Source organism: Lacerta agilis, chromosome 16 (genome assembly GCF_009819535.1).
Source record: "Lacerta agilis isolate rLacAgi1 chromosome 16, rLacAgi1.pri, whole genome shotgun sequence".
Lineage (NCBI taxonomy): Eukaryota > Metazoa > Chordata > Lepidosauria > Squamata > Lacertidae > Lacerta > Lacerta agilis.
In genome coordinates this window covers 26261568-26280413 of record NC_046327.1, presented here as the reverse complement: position 1 = coordinate 26280413, position 18846 = coordinate 26261568, and the positions used below count along the sequence as shown (strand labels likewise).

Genomic DNA, 18846 nt, shown 5'->3' with positions numbered 1-18846 from the left:
CATCAGAGGGAAGGAAACATAAGAATAAGGGGTCTTCCAGAATTGGAGGGGGAAGACCTAAAAGCCTATATTGTGGAACTATTTTCAACTTTTTGGGAGTTAGAAGAGGTGAATGTCTCAGCACGCATAGTGAAGGCCTTCAGATTTGGACCAAGAGGCTCCAGAGGAAAGAAAAGCACTAAAACAGTCAGTGACTGTTTGATTGTGCTGCATGATAGACACGACAGAGATTATTTTCTGGATTTACACTATAGAAACAACCTGGTGGTACAGCAGAACAAAGTAATTTTTTATAAGGATATCCCCAGATTTTTTTTGGAAAAAAGAGCTCCTTACAACGACCTGGTGACGGAGCTAAGAAGAAGAAAAATCTCCTTCAGTTGGGAATTTCCAGAAGGCCTGGCATTTACGTTTGAAGGGAAAAAGATAAAAATAAGGTCCCTGGCGGAAAAGCAAAAGTTCTTGGACAAGCATCTGGAATTCTTTAAAGGAACTCCATTAGACCCAGCACTGCTCTACAAGTTTCCAGAGGTATTCCCACCACCGTCGGGATCACCAGGACCAAGCCAAGATCCAGAACAAGAAAAGAAAGGAGAGGCAACTGGAGGAGAGGAATAAACAAAGAAATGGCGCTCAAGTTAATGACTTGGAATGTTCGGGGATTGAACCAGAGACCAAAGAGACGCAGAGTATTTTACAGCATAGAAAAGAAGAATTTGGACATAATATGTTTACAGGAAACCCACATAGTCCGGCGTCATAGAAGATTACTACAGAATAAAAAATTAGGCCAAGAGTTCATATCATCGGACAAGGTCAAGAAGAGAGGAGTAGTGATTTATGCAAAGGAGAAATATAGCCCAAGACAGCTATTTAAAGATGAAGAAGGGAGATACATTGCAATTGAAATTAACGTACAAGGCGAAAAAATTTTGATTCTGGGACTTTATGCACCAAATGATGGAAAGTCGATTTTCTACAAAAAAATACATGATTTGCTGCTGGATTATTTGGACTATAAGGTAGTTTGCCTCGGAGATTTTAATGGGGCAGTTTCCACATTAATGGATAGACCTCAGAGAACAAAACTAACAAATGATGGGAAACTCCCAAAGACTTTTTTTGAAATGGTGGACAATTTGAATTTGGTGGACTCTTGGAGATTAAAAAACCCCACAGATACAGAGGCAACGTACTTCAGTGAATCGCAGCAGTCATGGTCGAGGATAGATTATATCTGGATCTCGAATGAATTGGCTCCAAAACTACAAAAAGCAGAAATCGGTCCCAAAACGCTTTCAGACCATAATCCGGTGCAGGTAAACCTAAAAATGATTTCCAAGGATTCTTTCAGGTGGAGAATGGATGATGCATTGATGAGAGATACCAAGCTAGTAGAAAGAGCGGCGAAAAAGATGAAAGAATATTTTCAAATTAATTGGAACTCAGAAGTGGAGAAAAGGATTGCTTGGGATGCAAGTAAAGCAGTAATGAGAGGATTCCTCATTAGTGAGAAGGCAAAAAAGAAGAAACAACAAAATGCAGAAATGGAGAGATTGTTGAAATTAATCAAAGGAAAGGAAAAAGAATTAAGAGGACATCCCAGATGTGTCAAAATCCAAAAAGAAATTAAATACTTGCAATCTCAATATGCGAATATTATGAATCAAGATATCGAATGGAAAGTGAAAATGATGAAACAAAGAACATTTGAATCTGCAAATAAATGTGGAAAACTACTAGCTTGGCAATTAAAGAAAAGACAAAAGGCAAATGTCATCAGTAAATTGGTAGTAAATGGAAAAAATGTAGAGAAACCGGAGGAAATCAGATGGTGTTTTCAGAGATTTTATAAGCAACTGTACAAGGAGGAGAAGATAGATGAAGCAGAGATAGACCGATTTCTGGAAAAGAATGGATTGCAAAAGGTCCCAGAGGAAAAATTAATAACTCTCAACCACCCAATAACGACACAAGAAATAGAAGATGCAATAAACAACATGCAATTGGGGAAGGCTCCAGGACCGGATGGATTAACAGCAAAATATTATAAGACATTGAAAGACTGGCTATCACAGCCGTTAAGAGAAATTTGCAATGGAATACTAGAAGGAAATAGGGCACCAGAAACGTGGAAAGAAGCCTTTATCACACTGATTTTAAAACCAGATACTGATAAGACTCTAATGAAAAATTACCGTCCAATATCCCTTTTGAATGTGGATTATAAAATTTTTGCAAATGTTTTGGCTACAAGGTTGAAAAGAGTGCTGAAAGGTCATATTCATAGAGATCAAGCAGGTTTCTTACCAGGAAGACAAATAAGTAATAATACGAGAATTATTGTGGACATTTTAGAAAAACTGGAGAGAGACATAAATACAGATGCAGCACTATTGTTTGTTGATGCAGAGAAAGCTTTTGATAAAGTATCTTGGATATTTATGAAAAAGAATTTGGAAAAAATGGGAGTTGGAGAAAAATTCTTAAATGGCATCAAGGCCATTTATACAGAACAAAGAGCAAAAGTCATTGTGAACAGTGTGATATCGGAGGAGATTGAAGTAGAGAAAGGAACAAGACAAGGGTGCCCTATTTCCCCTTTACTTTTTATTACGGTCCTGGAAGTCCTTCTAAATATGATTCGGAAAGATAAACAGACAAAAGGAATTAAAGTGGGAGAGAAGGAATACAAATTACGCGCCTTCGCGGACGATTTGATGCTATCCCTGCAAGAACCAGAAAGCAGTGTCCCCAGAGCTTTGGAATTAATTGAACAATTTGGACTTGTAGCTGGCTTCAAATTAAATAAACAGAAAACCAAAGTTTTAGGTAAAAATATGAGTGCAGAACAGATTCAAAGAATTCAAGAAGCCACAGGCCTCAATTTTGTCAAATCGGTAAAATATCTAGGTATCAATCTCACAAATAAGAACTTGAACCTGTATAAGGATAACTATGAAAAATTGTGGACGGAGATAAAAAAGACATGGAGATCTGGACAAGACTTAAACTATCGTTAATGGGAAGAATAGCAGTGGTTAAAATGAATGTCCTACCAAGGATGCTGTTTTTATTCCAAGCCATACCAATTTTGGATAAACTAGACTGTTTTAAGAAATGGCAAAAGGACCTATCGAAATTTATATGGCAGGGCAAAAAGCCAAGAATAAAATTTAAGATTTTAACAGATTCTAAAGACAGAGGAGGCTTTGCCCTGCCGGACTTAAGACTTTACTTTGAAGCAGCGGCCTTTTGCTGGCTAAAAGATTGGTTTAAGTTAGAGAACGTCGATGTGTTGGACTTGGAAGGTCATGATAATATGTTTGGGTGGCACGCATACCTTTGGTACGACAAGGTTAAGATCCACAGAACCTTTAAGACTCATATAGCTAGAAAATCCTTGTATCAGGTTTGGATTAGATATAAAGACTTGTTAGAGAGAAAGACCCCTAGATGGATTTCTCCAGTGGAGGCCAAGGCCTATAAGAGACCGAACATGTCTGCAAACTGGTTAAGATATATGGACATATTGCAGCAGGAAGGGGACTCTTTTAAGCTAAAAAGCTATGATCAGGTGAAAAGCCAGGTCCCCGACTGGCTGCACTATCATCAGGTATTTGAAACATTTAAGATGGACAAAAAAGTTGGTTTTCAAGTAGAAAAATCAAAACTGGAAACAGAACTGTTAGAATCGAACTTTAAGAACCTTTCCAAAATGTACAATCTTTTGCTAGAGTGGCATACGAAAGATGAACTGGTTAAATCATCAATGATAGATTGGGCGAAAGATATAGGACATAATATCATGATGGATGACTGGGAGAGATTGTGGCAAAAAGGTATCAAATTTACTGCTTGTCATAGTTTAAGAGAAAACATAATGAAAATGGTTTATAGATGGTACTTGACACCAGTTAAGATAGCTAAGATGAATACCAAAATGTCAGATGTATGTTGGAAATGTAAACATGCGAAAGGTACCTTTTATCATATGTGGTGGCTGTGCCCAGCGGTAAATGCTTTCTGGGATAAGATTTATAATGAGTTGAAGAAGGTAATGAAAGTTACCTTTTGTAAGAAACCAGAGGCATTTCTTCTGAGCATGACCAACGAAGAGATACCCAGTCAGGACAGAGTGTTTTTTATGTATGCCACAACAGCAGCTAGAATATTATTGGCAAGAACATGGAAAGGGGAAGAGATACCAACGGTGGAAGAATGGCAGATGAAGATGATGGAATACATGGAACTCGCAGAACTGACCGGCAGAATCCGGGACCAGAGGGAGGAGACGGTGTCACGAGAGTGGAAAAAATTTAAAGACTATTTAGTTAAATCAGTAAAATTGAATATTTGAGCAGAGATAAATTAGAGGCTTTAGTAGGGTTAAATTTGATAAAACTGGCAAAAGAAAATTTTTGAATGAATGATTTATTTGTTAATAGGAGTTAAGTTTTGACATTAAGATAAGATTTATAGTTGATTAAGATCATGATTGTGTAAAGATAAGCATATCAAAAATTCGAGCAATTGTTAAATGAACAAGATATAAAGCTACCTTTAAGATGTTTTTGACTTTGAAGACAGTGGAGGGAATGGGGGAAGTCCCCAAATTAAGAAGTTAGAAACAAGGAAAGTATAAAGATAGGTAATGGTTAAGGTATGTATATGTTCTTTTTTCTTTTTATGTTTATTGTATTTGTTATTGTTATTGTTTTTATTGTTGTTTTTATGCCTTGTGTTGTTGTTTAAATTTGTTTTTTGGTGTTTTATTGGAAAATAATAAAATCTTATTAAAAAAAAATAAGTGGCAAAGAGGACAGGCAATTCATCTCATCAGAGGGCACATGGATGAGTTGGTTGTCTACTTCTCCCCACCATTTGAACATGCCCAACTCTCTGCCTTCGATGCTGGGCCGGGGTGCACTGGCTTGGGATTCTGATGGCTTCCAAGGGTCTAAAGCATGGATAGGCAAACTAAGGCCAGGGGGCTGGATCTGGCCCAATCACCTTCTAAATCCGGACCGCGGACGGTCCGGGAATAAGCATGTTTTTACATGAGTAGAATGTGTCCTTTTATTTAAAATGCATCTCTGGGTTATTTGTGGGGCCTACCTGATGTTTTTACATAAGTAGAATGTGTGCTTTTATTTAAAATGGATATCTGGGTTATTTGTGGGGCATAAGAATTCGTTCATCCCCCCCAAAAAAATATAGTCTGGCCCCCCACAAGGTCTGAGGGACAGTGGACCGGCCACCTGCTGAAAAAGTTTGCTGACCCCTGGTCTAAAGCGTTACAGTAAACCCAGCAGAGGGCCTTCTCGGTAGTGGCGCAAGCCCTGTGGAACACCCTCCCATAAGATGTCAAAGAGATAAATAACTACACAAACTTCCATAGACATCTGAAGGCAGCCCTGTATCGGAAAGTTTTTAATGTGTGATGTTCTATTGTGTCTTTGTATATTTGTTGGAAGCTTCTCAGAGTGGCTGGGGCAATCCAGCCAAAAGGGCGGGGTACACAAAATAATAATAATAATAATAATAATAATAATAATAATAATAATAAAGCAGCTAGTATGCACTTGCTAACTATAAGTGAGTTTGGGGTGGGAGGAAGAAGAATCAGTTTGACTCCCCAGTGTTTTTTCTGCGAGGACTGTGCCCTGTGCCATGATCACCCATACTTATTACTCTTCTGATTCATCCACAAATGGACTTAGCTCAGGAATAAGATACAGATTTTAAAGTCTATTGAAATATCAATAGTGTATCTTGGGTTTTGGTGTTTTTTTCTTACAGCTAATTAAAGTGCTCAAAGTATGCTACAACAAAAATGCCCATCTAAAACAAGAACAAGAACGGTGGATCTTCATGTTCATATCACATACATTTGCTAATCATCAGCTCACCTTCTGCTTCAAGAAATGGTTCTTCCTGCAGAGCAACTCCTTCCAGGTGGGTCTGGAGCGGCTCATAATTGTCAGAAGAAATCTTAATGACACTTGCAACATTGATCCCAAGTTCGGATAGCACAGGCAGAAGTTGAGGGTAGTGAAAACCACTAATTATGAAATAATACTGAGCACCGTCATCTGGTTCATCATCTGTTAAAAACACCATACAAAGCTCATTGGTTTTATTAAAGCATACTGTAATATTGAAAATGCATCCAAATTGGCACCTTACATATACCGGTATATGGTAGATGACTTGCATATAAGTTATTTTCGATAAATGCATCTATTACAAATCCTGCTTTTCAAATGCATGTAACTTTTGAAGACTTACAGTTTGGATTGTATCATATGCAATTCATAAGGGTATAACTCAGGAGGGGGCAGGGAGGCTGGGAGAAACTCTTTTAAAATAAGGTTATTAGTGTGCAACTATTTAACTAACATTTAGTGTTTGGAGAGAGTTGATAAATGTATGTCCTGCCCAAGTAGTATCATTCCCTATGTTGTCTTCAGAAAGGCATTTCCAAGGAAAATTCTTCCTGCCAATGCTGGAATGTGCTGCCATGGAATGGAAGAAAGAAGGAGTATAAGCACCCCTTATTTTATTTCTGGGGCGTTCCCCAGCAAGCATTGCCAAAGCTATAACTGACAGGTTATACCATATTAAAAGGGTTATACCACATTGAGATTCACTGAGCAAGCAATGGAAGGCAACATTGGGGTGGGGGAGCATCCCATCTCCTTTCATGTGAGCAGGAAATGGGAACAATTATCCAAGGAGCACCCTGCTCTTCCTATGCCTGTTTATTCAGCACATGCAATGCTTCTGGATACACATCATCTTCTATTGCTAAGTACAGTACAAGAATTGTTTCTGAATGAGAAGAAGGCTCTCCCCTTTGCCTGTGTGCACAAGGCAGTCACAAAGAGAAATGAAAGACCTTCTCTAGTATTTACAGGCAAATTTAGCAAGCTGTGAGCCTAAACATACTTTGCTGAATGCTAAGTTCCTCTTGAAACTAGCAGGACATGTTGCTAAAAATACGTGAAATCTAAAAGCAAAGATCAAAAGGATTTGCTTGATCGTCATTTACTGTCTTCATATACAGGTGAAACTCAAAAAATTAGAATATCGTGAAAAAGTCCATTATGTAAGCAATTGTTTTCATTAGCTACTAGAGTTTAATATTTGAGATAGAATCATGACATGCAAAGCGAGATATGTCAATGATTATGGCAGGCAGCTGATGAAAACCCCAAAGTTGAAATTGTTAATTTGGGGTTCTCATCAGCTGTACGCCATAATCATCACAATTATAACAAATAAAGGCTTGACATATCTCGCTTTGCATGTCATGAGTCTATCTCTTGTATTAGTTTCACCTTTTAAGTTGAATTACTGAAAGAAATGAACCTTTCCATGATATTCTAATTTTTCGAGTTTCACCTGTAGTCTATGTTTACTGGCTTCCTGTAATTTAATGTATTACATTCTAATATCATGTCTCATATGCTTGCGCTCCTCAGAATGCCAGGATTAGCCACAGCTTCCTCTTAGTGTGAATCAGTCGGAAGTCCTGAATCTGCAGTTCTTTTGACATGAAGCATATTTATATTTTACACACCGATGTATTTGTCAAGATCATCTTCTTCTCCACGTCGTTTAAGTTTGGTGTCTTTCTTAATGGCAGCTGTTGACGCACTTGGTGACTCAGGTCCCTTCTTCTTCCCTTTCCCTTTGGCACTGGGAGGTTTCTCCTTTTTGCCGCCTTTCCCTTTCCCTTTCCCCTTTTCGTCTTTCTCCTTGTCCTTGTCCTCGGTTGTCTACCAAATTAGATAAACTACATGCACATCTTATGAAAAACAACAGGGGGAAATATTACAGTGGCGTAATACAATCATTTGTATACCTATCTGAGGCAGCTGGCTCCAAATCTAGTATGTGTCCTGACTCCTGAAAAGGAAAATTGAGTCCTTTCCACCCTTCCTACTGAAGCATCCCTGCGTGGTGCAGGAAGGAGAGTTTGTTTACTGCACAGCACACTTCTCCCTCAACCCTAATGCCCTCCAGGATACTTACTATAACCTGCTGGAGCCCAAGCAGGCAACTTCCTTCTTTAGCCTATGCACATTTTTGTTTCCTTCTCACCCCTGTACTGGGCAACCTCTGGCATCGTAAGTGTTGCCTTGCCAATGGCACTCCCTTTCTGTCAAAAGCACTTAATGCCAATTCCCAAGGACCTTCAGCCAGCCTCCAAGAAAAGTTAGGACTGCTGCTTAAACAGTAACAGCAACAACAACAACTAAAATTAAACTCAGTTTAAATAAATGCAGAGTACTAATGAATACCACAGATAAGCAAAGTTAGAAAAATATAATCCATCTCTGAATGCAACAAAAAATAATACAGATTACTATTTCAACAAATTGCTTATGATTCAAGTGGTATTTTGTTTCGCCTTTGACTAAAAGTACAATTTGTTATGTTTCAGCTCTGAAGTCCATTGAATTCAATGGGACTTACTCCCAGGTGATCCTAAAAATACCTTCTTTTCAGCAGCCCTTCTCTGCAGATCCTTCTGTTTAATGCAGAGCATCTGATATTTAATTAACTTTCCAATCAGAGTTACGGGAAGTGCTTCTCCATTATTGAGAATGATTTTTGCCACCTCTAACACCTGCAAAGAGAAAGCGAATGATTACTGCTTCAGTATCAAATTCAGTATATGTGGTGTGCTGCAACAGTAGACGTAAGCGTATTGGTTCAAGATAGGGAATGAGGAATAGTGATATAGCAGTCTGGTTTGCAAGTTTCGCCTGTCTTCAAAGGTAAGGAAAATCAGCTATGGAGCCTGTTCCAACCCCTCTGGAAAGGCTGTAATTCACCAGTAGCAACCTGGGCAAAACAGGACATGATTCTGTGTTGGCAAATTTTGGTTAGCGTAGCAAACAGAAGTGTGAGCCTGCCATATTTGACCTGGTGCAAAATGACACCATGGATGTGGGTGTCATGGAAACACAGATGCTTAGGACATGAGACAACGATATGCCCATGATGCAGTCCCATTCCAGTAGAACAAGCACTGTTGGTTTAGCATTCAAGCAGTGTTCACAGATTCCACCATACCTTCAGGTTCAGATTTCAGGTATGATATGGCACTGCTATAACATAGCTATTTTAAAGTACAATTTGTTCAGATAGTAAACCAACAATGGGAACCTTGCTATTATTTGTACCTGCAAACACAAATGGAAACTAATCAATGGCAGTTTCAGAAATACTTTTGGGTGCTAGAGTTTCCATCCGGGTACAATTTCCCCCTTTCTTGTTCATACTGATTCTGCTGGTGTGTAGCCTAATTGGGGTGGAATAAGGTTATTGAATTTTCTTTGGGTGATGACAGCAGTAAGAACATGTGGCTATGTTGTCCAGATGTGTGGCATTGACAAGCTGTTTTATGACTATGTTTTTTACAGCTTGTTTCCACCAAATTTCATATAACTTACTAACATCTGGGATCTTTTCCTTACATTCACATAACCACTTAAAAACAACAACATGACAAAAACTCATCAATAGTTTTTAGAAGAAAGAGAGAGGCGTTGCATGATAATGACTCTTAAAACGTTCTTCCAAGGTTGAAAGCGTTTCTAAGGAAGACTTTATATAAAACATTTCTCTAATTTTCTTTTTAAGCATACTGGATCTATTTATAGCTTTTGAATGAATGAGGTGTTACTTCACAGTTCTGACATCCTCTCATACCCTCACACCTCTGGAGAAATTACACTCGACTGCATATGGTGTCGATTTTGCTTTCACAAATATGGACGAGTGTTCTTGCTGCATGTTGATATGTTGTCTGAAGCTGGCAGGCTTCATGTTGAGAATGCAGTCAAAGGGCTTCACTTGACAAATGCAAGGGCAGAGAAAGATGCTATGTACTGTAGTTCCTAGCCTACAGCTGCTAGGGTTCATATGGTGAATGAGGGAGAGTCGCTTCAGCTTTGTACCATCAACTTCAGGCTGCACTGGAACTGTGTAAAGGATTAATAGTTTCAGAGGACTTAAACAAGTCAGCAAAGTTGGAAACCTTCTAAATGATATCCTAAATGCAGCAAGTTTTCACCAAAGGGTATCATCCCTTTGGGGGGCATTGCTTTGGGTGTAAGAAAGCAAGGGGGAAGAGCCAGGTCTCACTCTCCTGAGCATGGAGAGTGTAATTAAAGTGATAATTACAGGTGGATCTTTCCATTGTCAACTGAATCATGAGCACAACTGCTAATATTTCTATCTACCCTAGTTGACTCTTCTGGAGGGTTGGATGCAAGTGTGGTTCTTGTTCACCACATTTATTTTTATTATTATAAAGTAACACTGTTTATTATTCTTAGGACAATGCTGGATTAACCTGCACTAGGACCAGAGGGTCAATGATTCAGGAAGGAGATGCAGATACCACTGTGAGCAGGGAGTGCTATAGCAGTGTAGGGAACATCAGGTAAGAGTCTTAATAATACTAGTGGCTTGTCTGTAGTCTTAAACCTGAAGGTGCTTTGAAGGAACACCAAGTTGGTTAATGGGATCCAGGAAAAGCATGTGAACCTTGCTCGTGTGACTGAGACAAACAAAAAGAAAGAAAAAGTTCCAGAAATTCTAAACCATTATTAGTTTATGCACTGGAAACTCAAAACTTGCAAACCATGGTTTGGTATAATGACTTTATAGATTCCAAACCTATACAAGTCCAGTTGTGTGTTGTGTGCCTTGAAGCTGTCTTGTTTTGGACTCCAAAATAAGTGCAGACGTGTGAAATGACCTATGAAGTAGCACTTAGCTGCTCACATATAACATCCTGACACATCATTGCTTACCCTTCTACATCTAGTGTCTCATAAAAAAAATGTTTCAAGGTTTTCTTCAGTACCAGCTGCAAAACAAACAGCCCCAACCATGAAAGCATTTTCTTCCAAAGAGACAAGAGCTAGAAAAGTAATCCAAGCAATGGTAATTAAAAATGCTTTCACTCACCTCAGTAAACAAAGGTGGTTCTTTTTCCTTTTCCTTTTCTTTTTCTTTGCCCTTTGGTTTGCTTACATCTCCACTTGCCATGATCTGTAAAACATATATAATGTAAAGAACAAAGACAAGAGAATTAATTTTCTGAATTAATTTTATGCTCACCTAGGTTTGTAATAGGGACGCGGGTGGCGCTGTGGTATAAACCAATGAGCCTCTGGGCTTGCCGATTGGAAGGTCGGCGGTTCGAATCCCCGCAACGGGGTGAACTCCCATTGCTCCGTCCCAGCTCCTGCCAACCTAGCAGTTCGAAAGCACATCAAAGTGCAAGTAGATAAATAGGTACCGCTCCAGTGGGAAGGTAAAGGGTGTTTCCGTGTGCTGCTCTGGTTTCAGCAGAAGCAGCTTAGTCATGCTGGCCACATGGGCCAGAAAAACTGTCTGCGGTCAGTGAGCTCCCTTGGCCAGTAAAGCAAGATGAGCCGGTCAGGGATCCCTTTACCTTTACCTCTAGGTTTGTAATAGAAATCCTCAGAGTGAGATGTGTTGCTTAATGTAGACTACTTCAGCTGAGTCTGAAGACTTGGGGAAAGGTAAATTTTACCTTTTTTTACTGTGACTAGCAAGCTCCTATGCCATATCACAATCTGATTTTGAAACTCAAAAATGGCTTATCATGGTGAGGATGGCTACTTTTTTGAAAAACACATGCCCAACGATCCTTTGCACAAACAGAACTGGTTTTGCTACTCCTTAAATCCTTAGCCTAATCTTCTAAGGACAGTACATGTATTGAACTCTAAGGAAAGTAAGTATATTGAACTCTACATAGCTTATAAACATGCTGCATGTTAGACATTTAAAACTATCCTGACCAAAGTCTTAAACTACTACTAATAAAGCTCTTGTAAGGTATAGTGTCAAGATTCAACAGAGAGTACAGGCTTCTTGCTCCAAGATTTCCACTCAGATATCTGACAAAGCAAATGGGGTAAAATAGCTTCCAATTTTCTTCCTCCAATCCAGTTTCAAGGGATGCAAATGAGCCCCAGGGTGATTCCTCTCAACCCAGCTACATCTCGTCTTTAAATTCTGCCTCTCTGTCAATGCCCACTTCCTTCTCCTCCAGCTTATTCTGAGAATCATATCCCAGGAGACCAGAAAGCACATTTCCATCCCATGGCAATGGGGTGAGCATTATTTTACATCACTATTGGTCATAGGTAGAGATGCATTCTCGTTTCAGTTTTAACCCCAGCATCCACACCCCACCTCTCACCATTATAAATACCAAATACCTGTGCTAATATTCCTTCCCAAGTCACCACACTAAAGAGCCTCCGCATTGGCACCTGCACAGCAAGAGACAGGGCCTTTGTGTGAAGTTCATCCTCCGTTTGGTCCCCAACAACCATTGCGATACTGGGAATCCAATTTTCCTATCCCAAAAGCAAACAAACAATTTTTACATTCAAGAAGTATAGACAACTACTCTCTTACCACCAGATGGCAATATTATACTGCAGAATAATTTTCTTAATCTATTTGATGCTAGCAAAATTCAGTGACAATTCCCTGTATGATTTAGACATACATACTTGCATTGGTTGTGAAAAAAATATGAAGCAAGGTTTCAGATTTATAATTTCTTACACACTTAGAAATGTGTGGCAGATCAAAACACACTTCAGAACAAATGGAATTTTATATTAATATCTGCAAAGGCAATGACAAGCTATGCTTTTAAAATGATTGCTCAAATATGACCTTGTATTTTCCATCAGGATATATAAGCTGTTAAATGCTAATGGTTTCCAAAGAGCGCTGTCATATTTGCCAATTCTTACTATCCTTTGTCTGCACTTCAAATACACCTAATTCTTTAACTCCTATTTTTTAGGTCCACTCAAAATACTGAAACCAGCCACAGCACACTTCAAATCTAAAGCCATTATGCTAAATTTCTGAATCAAAAAGAGGGCTCCAGTGATGCATGACAAACGCTTGACAGTGTGGAAAGTAATCAGGATTGTCCTTGTGTTGCTATCTGTAAATGGCGCTTCTTTCAATTAATACACATCTCCAGTGTTAGCCAATAAATACACTTTATTAGTCTTGCTTATTAAAGGGCTGCTTGAAAGGTTGGCAGCACCATTATGAAATTAATGGGTAATGGCCTTAATAATAATGTATCAATAATGTATCAAGCCATCATACATTTCACAGTTGTCAATAATAAAGTCCAGCAGCATTTAGGGTGCCAAAGGTGACCTTCAGCAACTCTGCCACACCCCATACAAATTACTGAACTGTCTTCAGGGCTAAGATGCTAATGATCCTTTTAATAAGAAATTGACTGAGCAATGGCTGATACCGTATCACTACATCAGCCTCTGTCAGCTTCTCCTTGAAATTGGCTGCACAGGTGTCTTCTGGATTTAAAGGGGCTTGAGGGAAGAGCAGAACATGGCATTTATTTTATTTAGGATTTCATATATACTACTTTTTAATTAAAACAATATTCAAAGCAGTTTGCAAAATTCAATATAAAAAAATAAAAGCACAATAAAGCAATTCAGCAGAAATCAATGCAATATTAGTTGCAACTGAATTATGTCCCATTAATTTCAGTTGGATGTGAAACTATCAGGCACTGTAGATAACCCAAAGAAGGGCAGTAAAGCTGTGAAACTAGTGACTTGCTTAACTATGCTGATTAGTCATTTTAAAGCATTAGGCTCATCTAAGTCTACTGACTGCAGCTGGGCTTAGAAATGCCTATTGCCACAAAGGATCAGGCTGCTCATGAATTTGTGGCTGAAACAAAATCTGATCTGAGGATCTCATAGCTCAATTCTTTATTCAGTGTATTTAAAATGCATGAACCCACCCCCACCGCGCCAAATGAAGAATCATGGGAACCATAGTTTGTTAAGGGTGCTGACAATTGTAGTTCTGTTAAGGAGACTACAATTCCCAGGGTTCTTTGGGTGAAGTGATGTGCTTTAAATGCATGGTGTGCTGTTATTAGTCTCAGACCAAAATGATGCATTAGCTCCTTGCTCAAGGCTGAGTATTGACACCTGTCCAAGGATCAAAGAAACTTCAAGGGCTAAACAGCCAGTGTGGTATAGTGGTTAGTGTGTTGGACTAGGACCTGGGAGACCAGAATTTGAATCTCCACTTGGCCATCAAGCTCACTGGGCAACCTTGGGGTCAGTCAAGGCCTCTCAGACTAACCTACACCTCACAGGGTTGTTGTGCAGATGGAATTAGGAAGCAAGAGAACCATGTAGGTCACCTGGGGGGTGGGGGAGGCGAAATATAAATCCAATTAATAACATAAATGAAATGATCCTTTCTTTGTACACCTCCTTGACCTCATTAAAGAAAATGAGGGATGTAAATGTGCTAAATTCCACTTTATTCAACTGGTGATTGGGGGACTACTCCCAAGGATAAGCGTAGGGCTCACCTGGGCTACTACACATCACATGCCCTTCCTTCAATGTAAAACACACTAAACAAAGAGGGAGACTCTGAAGCAAAACTAGGATCTCTAGCACGGGTGAGCTCAAGTGAAGCTTTTGCATGTGTGTATGTGTGTGTATACACACGTGTGTGTATATATGTGTGTGTATTTGTGTACATGTGTATCTATGTATATATGTGTGCACATGTTTGTGTATATATATGTGTGTGTGTGTGTGTGCACATATATGTCTATGTACATGTGTGTGTGTGTGTACATATGTATGTATGTATGTGTATATATGCAATGCTTTTTTCTGGGGGGTACACATGCAGGGGTATGCATACCCCTAAACATTTTGTGAATCTTTGTACTTTTGTCCATTTACTATTATTTATTTCCCCCGATTTGAACTATAAAATGGTGATTTTCTTGAGTCAAAATGAGAGTACCCCTAAACATTTTTTTTTAGAAAACACTAAGTATGTGTGCACATACATGTGTGTACAAATATGTGTATGTGTGTGTACATATGTGTGTACACATGTGTGTATCTGTGTGTACATGTTTGTGTGTACACGTATATGTGTGTATATGTTTGTGTTTACATATGTGTGTGCACATATATATATATATGTGAATGTGTGTGCACATACGTGTGTGCGTACGTGTGTCTCCCCGCCCCACCCCCACCAACGCACCTCCTCTAAGCGGGCAGACACCAGCCCAGCCTCCCAGTTCTTGGAACTGGTTCCGGTTGGCGCCGAGGTCCCGCTGCCGCTCTTGGGCCGCTTCGGAGCCATCCCGAGTTTCCCCGGAGGGACGGAAGGCAACAGTCGGCGCGGGAGAGAAAGAGTCCGAGCGGTCGCCTTGGCAACGAGAACCTGGCCGGCCCTACGCGCATGCGCCGAAAGAGCCGGCGTCGCCAGGGCAACCCGAGAGGCGCCTGGCCTGGGGGCGTGGTCCGCCCATCGCGCCACGCGGCGACGTTGGGGTCCCTTCCGACTCTGTGCCAGAATTTGTTGCTCCTCGTAGCTGCTCGCCACCCTTTGGGTTGGCTGGGAGTTACGAGGGTGGGTCACAAAAGGAGCTTCAAAACATAATTTTTAATTCAATAGGCATTAATTTACGGCCACTGATTTTATTTATCTCCGTATTTATTTGGTACCACTGACTGTTCAGCACGAAAAGCAAGATTAACCCGTGTTTCTCAGCATCTATTTCCTACCTTGGCCTCTCCCGAGCTCGCTTTTTTTTTTTTTTTTTGAAACGGGCATAACTTTTTGCTCACATTTGGATATTGGAAAACCTGTCTTGGAAAAAAATGCATCTTGTGCTTTCATGCTGTAAACTGGCTTGTGGTCCTAAGGGTGGCGCGCACTTTTACTAAATAATCATAAAAATACCTGTCAAAATGTTGCACTTCAGTGTTTGTGTGTGTGTCCTCACAATGTTAACAATGCATAGGACTGCAATCATGCTGATTCTTCAAAAATGTGTATTATCCTATGTATTGCTACCCCCTCTGCGTGTAACACAATGGATCAACACATCTGCCTGCATTTTTGAGCTCTTCTTGGGGCATGGCTATGGACTCTCCTTAGGGACATGGGCTTTGGGGCTGTCACGTTGAACTCCTGCACTTAAAATGTACCACTAAGCTTAACACATGATCCTATTACACTGAGACAACACAAGATATGATATTGGAAAAAATATAGGGGGGGTGTGAGTGTACCATAAGGCACTTCGAAGGTTTGGCAGGCATATTAAAGGCACCCTCCAAAGGAAAAATATACATGAGTATACAAATCACATAATCTGACATTACAATACTTAATATTATTTGAAAGCATAACACGTTCCACTCCATGTCCACCTCCGAGGATAATGGCAAAGACGTTGCAGGCTAATAGGTGCAGGATCAGAGGCTCCTCACTAGACCCCCCCCCCCAAGCATTTCAAGGATCATCTCACCTTTCCCACCAGTGGAGAGCAAAGTTTCATAGCTGCTTCAGTATTTTACAGATTAGGCTCTGGAGGAGTATGTGATTCCTTGCAAAACTCACATATTCAATGTTGTTCTTAATCATCATTATAATTATATGCTATATCTGCAGGCTTAGACACTGCAATGTTAAATTATCTGTCTGCTCCATTCATGTATAATGCGGTGGGGGTAGTTAATTTTTATATCAAGAAGGGACACATGGGTGAAGGTAGATGAACTCTCCCACCTTGTTCCTCCCCATAGTCAATCACTCAGACATATACACACCTACCCAGCCTGGCTTGTATTGGACACAGGCTAGGGGGGAAATGCTGGCTGGCCATGGAGAGGAAAGGTGAATATGTTACACACACACACACACACACACACACACCAATCCCTTTTATACATGAACAGAGCAGAAACTTGATTGAATAAATGTGACTGTCACCACCCCATCAAGTTCAGCCTATATACTTCACACTAGTTCAATGTACAGGGAGCTTTAGCTTGACTTCAGTGTAGTACTTTCATTAACGGACCAGAAATAAAAGGAAGTAGAAAGAAATAGAAGCCTTTCTTTCTATATTATGGACCAAAGTCTACCATCGTTGTTTTTTTCTTTTTTTTGGGGGGGGGGAGTTATGCTTGAAGTGTTTCTCCAAGACACTAGTCCAAAATCAATAGTGGGTTGGTTAGGTCTGAATTTGAAAGCTGCAGTTCTACACAGAAAGAAGCTGGGAGGATTTGCCTTATAATGTATCTAACAAATTACAAATCCAAATGGGATTTACGTGAAACCAGTATTCTGGGGCTCTTGGCATGTCTTGGAAGAAGAGTGAGCAAACTGAACTCGCACAATAGTGTTGGAGCATGACCTCAGCCTGGACACATACTGTGCAGTGACTTGGAGGTCTGCACAGGTGTGGGCAAGCTAGGCTCACTCTCTGGCCGAAATCACATTCCAAATATTACCATATGTTCCCACACGGAGACGAAAGAAGAGAGAGGATTGCTGCTTGGGAGAGAGTAGGAGAGCTGCCAAGATAAAGAATTCATTACAGGGGAGTCATGTTGTGATCTTACACTGGAGACAAGTGAAATATTTTGTGTGATTTAACGTTCTGTGAAAATATCCCAAAACACATGCTTACCCCCACCTCTACCCCCAGCTCTATTATACCCATCTGGCTGCTCAGAGCCAGGAATCTTTATTTAAATTTCAAGCAAGCCTTGAAATGTTGCTCTTTGCTGAATTATTGATTCAGTCCAAAATTTCTGCTGCGAGGATACTGCCCTTCCCTGTTCATTCATGTGCCCAAGATAGTAGCAACCAATTTTTTTTTAGTCAAGTACAAATGGGGAGGAGAGATACATTGTGTGCGAAAAGAAAGAGGAAATGAAGAAGGGAAGGTCACCTAAATAGTTGGATGAACCAGTCTTTTAAAAAAGCAGGAAGGTGGACAATTTGACCAGAAAAGGTAGTAGATTTAAAGATGGCTGGGTGGGAAATTTCAAGTGCTACCAAATTGCAGCCACCTGGCTACTGGTCAGATTTGGACAACTGGAGCATATGGCACCTACATTGCACTAGCAATATAGTTGCCTTCCCCAGGCCCCAATTTAAAGTCCAAGTAATGTCCTTTGAAGTCTTGAGCAGGTTGGCATCAGACTACTTAAAGAGCTGCCTGCAGCTGTATCAACCGGCCTGTACCTTAAGATCTGCTCTGAAGGCTTTACAGCAACAGTTAGGGTTGGCTGGCACATAGAACAGGGCCTTCTTGTCAGTGGCCCCACAGTTATGGAATTCAATCCTACGTGTGATCAGAAAGTCTCCTCCCTCAGAACATTTATACAGGCCTTGAATATAAACTTTCATGTCATGGTCTCTAGTGGCTAACCGTAAACTGAGCTATAGAAATGATGTTGTGTGACCTGGTTTTTAAATGTAACGTATGCTAGGCTATTTTTTTATTTATTTGCATGCTGGTTTTTGTGAAGTAGATGTTCAAAATTACATTTTATTGATAATGGATGATATCCAATTAAGGCATATTCAGAGTAGAGCCAGTCACTGAAATCAATGGCCTTTGAGTGAAGGTACAGTATATCCTGAAATACATCAGTGTACTGGGATTCTATCTAAGCTTAAGTCTTCTCAGCCAGTGTCTCTGGAGCATAGGATTGTACATGTCATTTTAAACTTTTTGAAATAGGCTTACAGATTTAGTTTCTACATTGATTTACCAACATACTGAACACCCCCATTCCTTCTCATCAGTACTGTATATATTATTATTCAGTGTCTATTTAATAAGTGTTATCAATAGCTGCTAGTGAATTATATTTGAGTTGCATATTTTATGCATGTATGTACTCAAAATAAGTTTACACTCTCTATGAA

The 18846-nt window shown here is 39.9% G+C and overlaps 1 protein-coding gene across 1 annotated transcript in view; it reads right to left on the bottom strand.

Annotated features, from left to right (window-relative positions):
* Positions 1-15270, bottom strand: part of SPAG17 (sperm associated antigen 17) — a 77882-nt gene extending 62612 nt beyond the window's left edge. The window contains exons 1-6 of the mRNA XM_033173838.1: positions 15154-15270; positions 12279-12419; positions 10993-11076; positions 8507-8638; positions 7586-7784; positions 5913-6107 (exon numbers count right to left, since the gene is read on the bottom strand). Coding sequence (XP_033029729.1) covers positions 5913-6107; positions 7586-7784; positions 8507-8638; positions 10993-11076; positions 12279-12419; positions 15154-15255 — 853 coding nt within the window. The 5' untranslated portion in view covers positions 15256-15270. The remainder of the gene's footprint in view (positions 1-5912; positions 6108-7585; positions 7785-8506; positions 8639-10992; positions 11077-12278; positions 12420-15153) is intronic.
* Positions 15271-18846: the final 3576 nt, after the last annotated feature.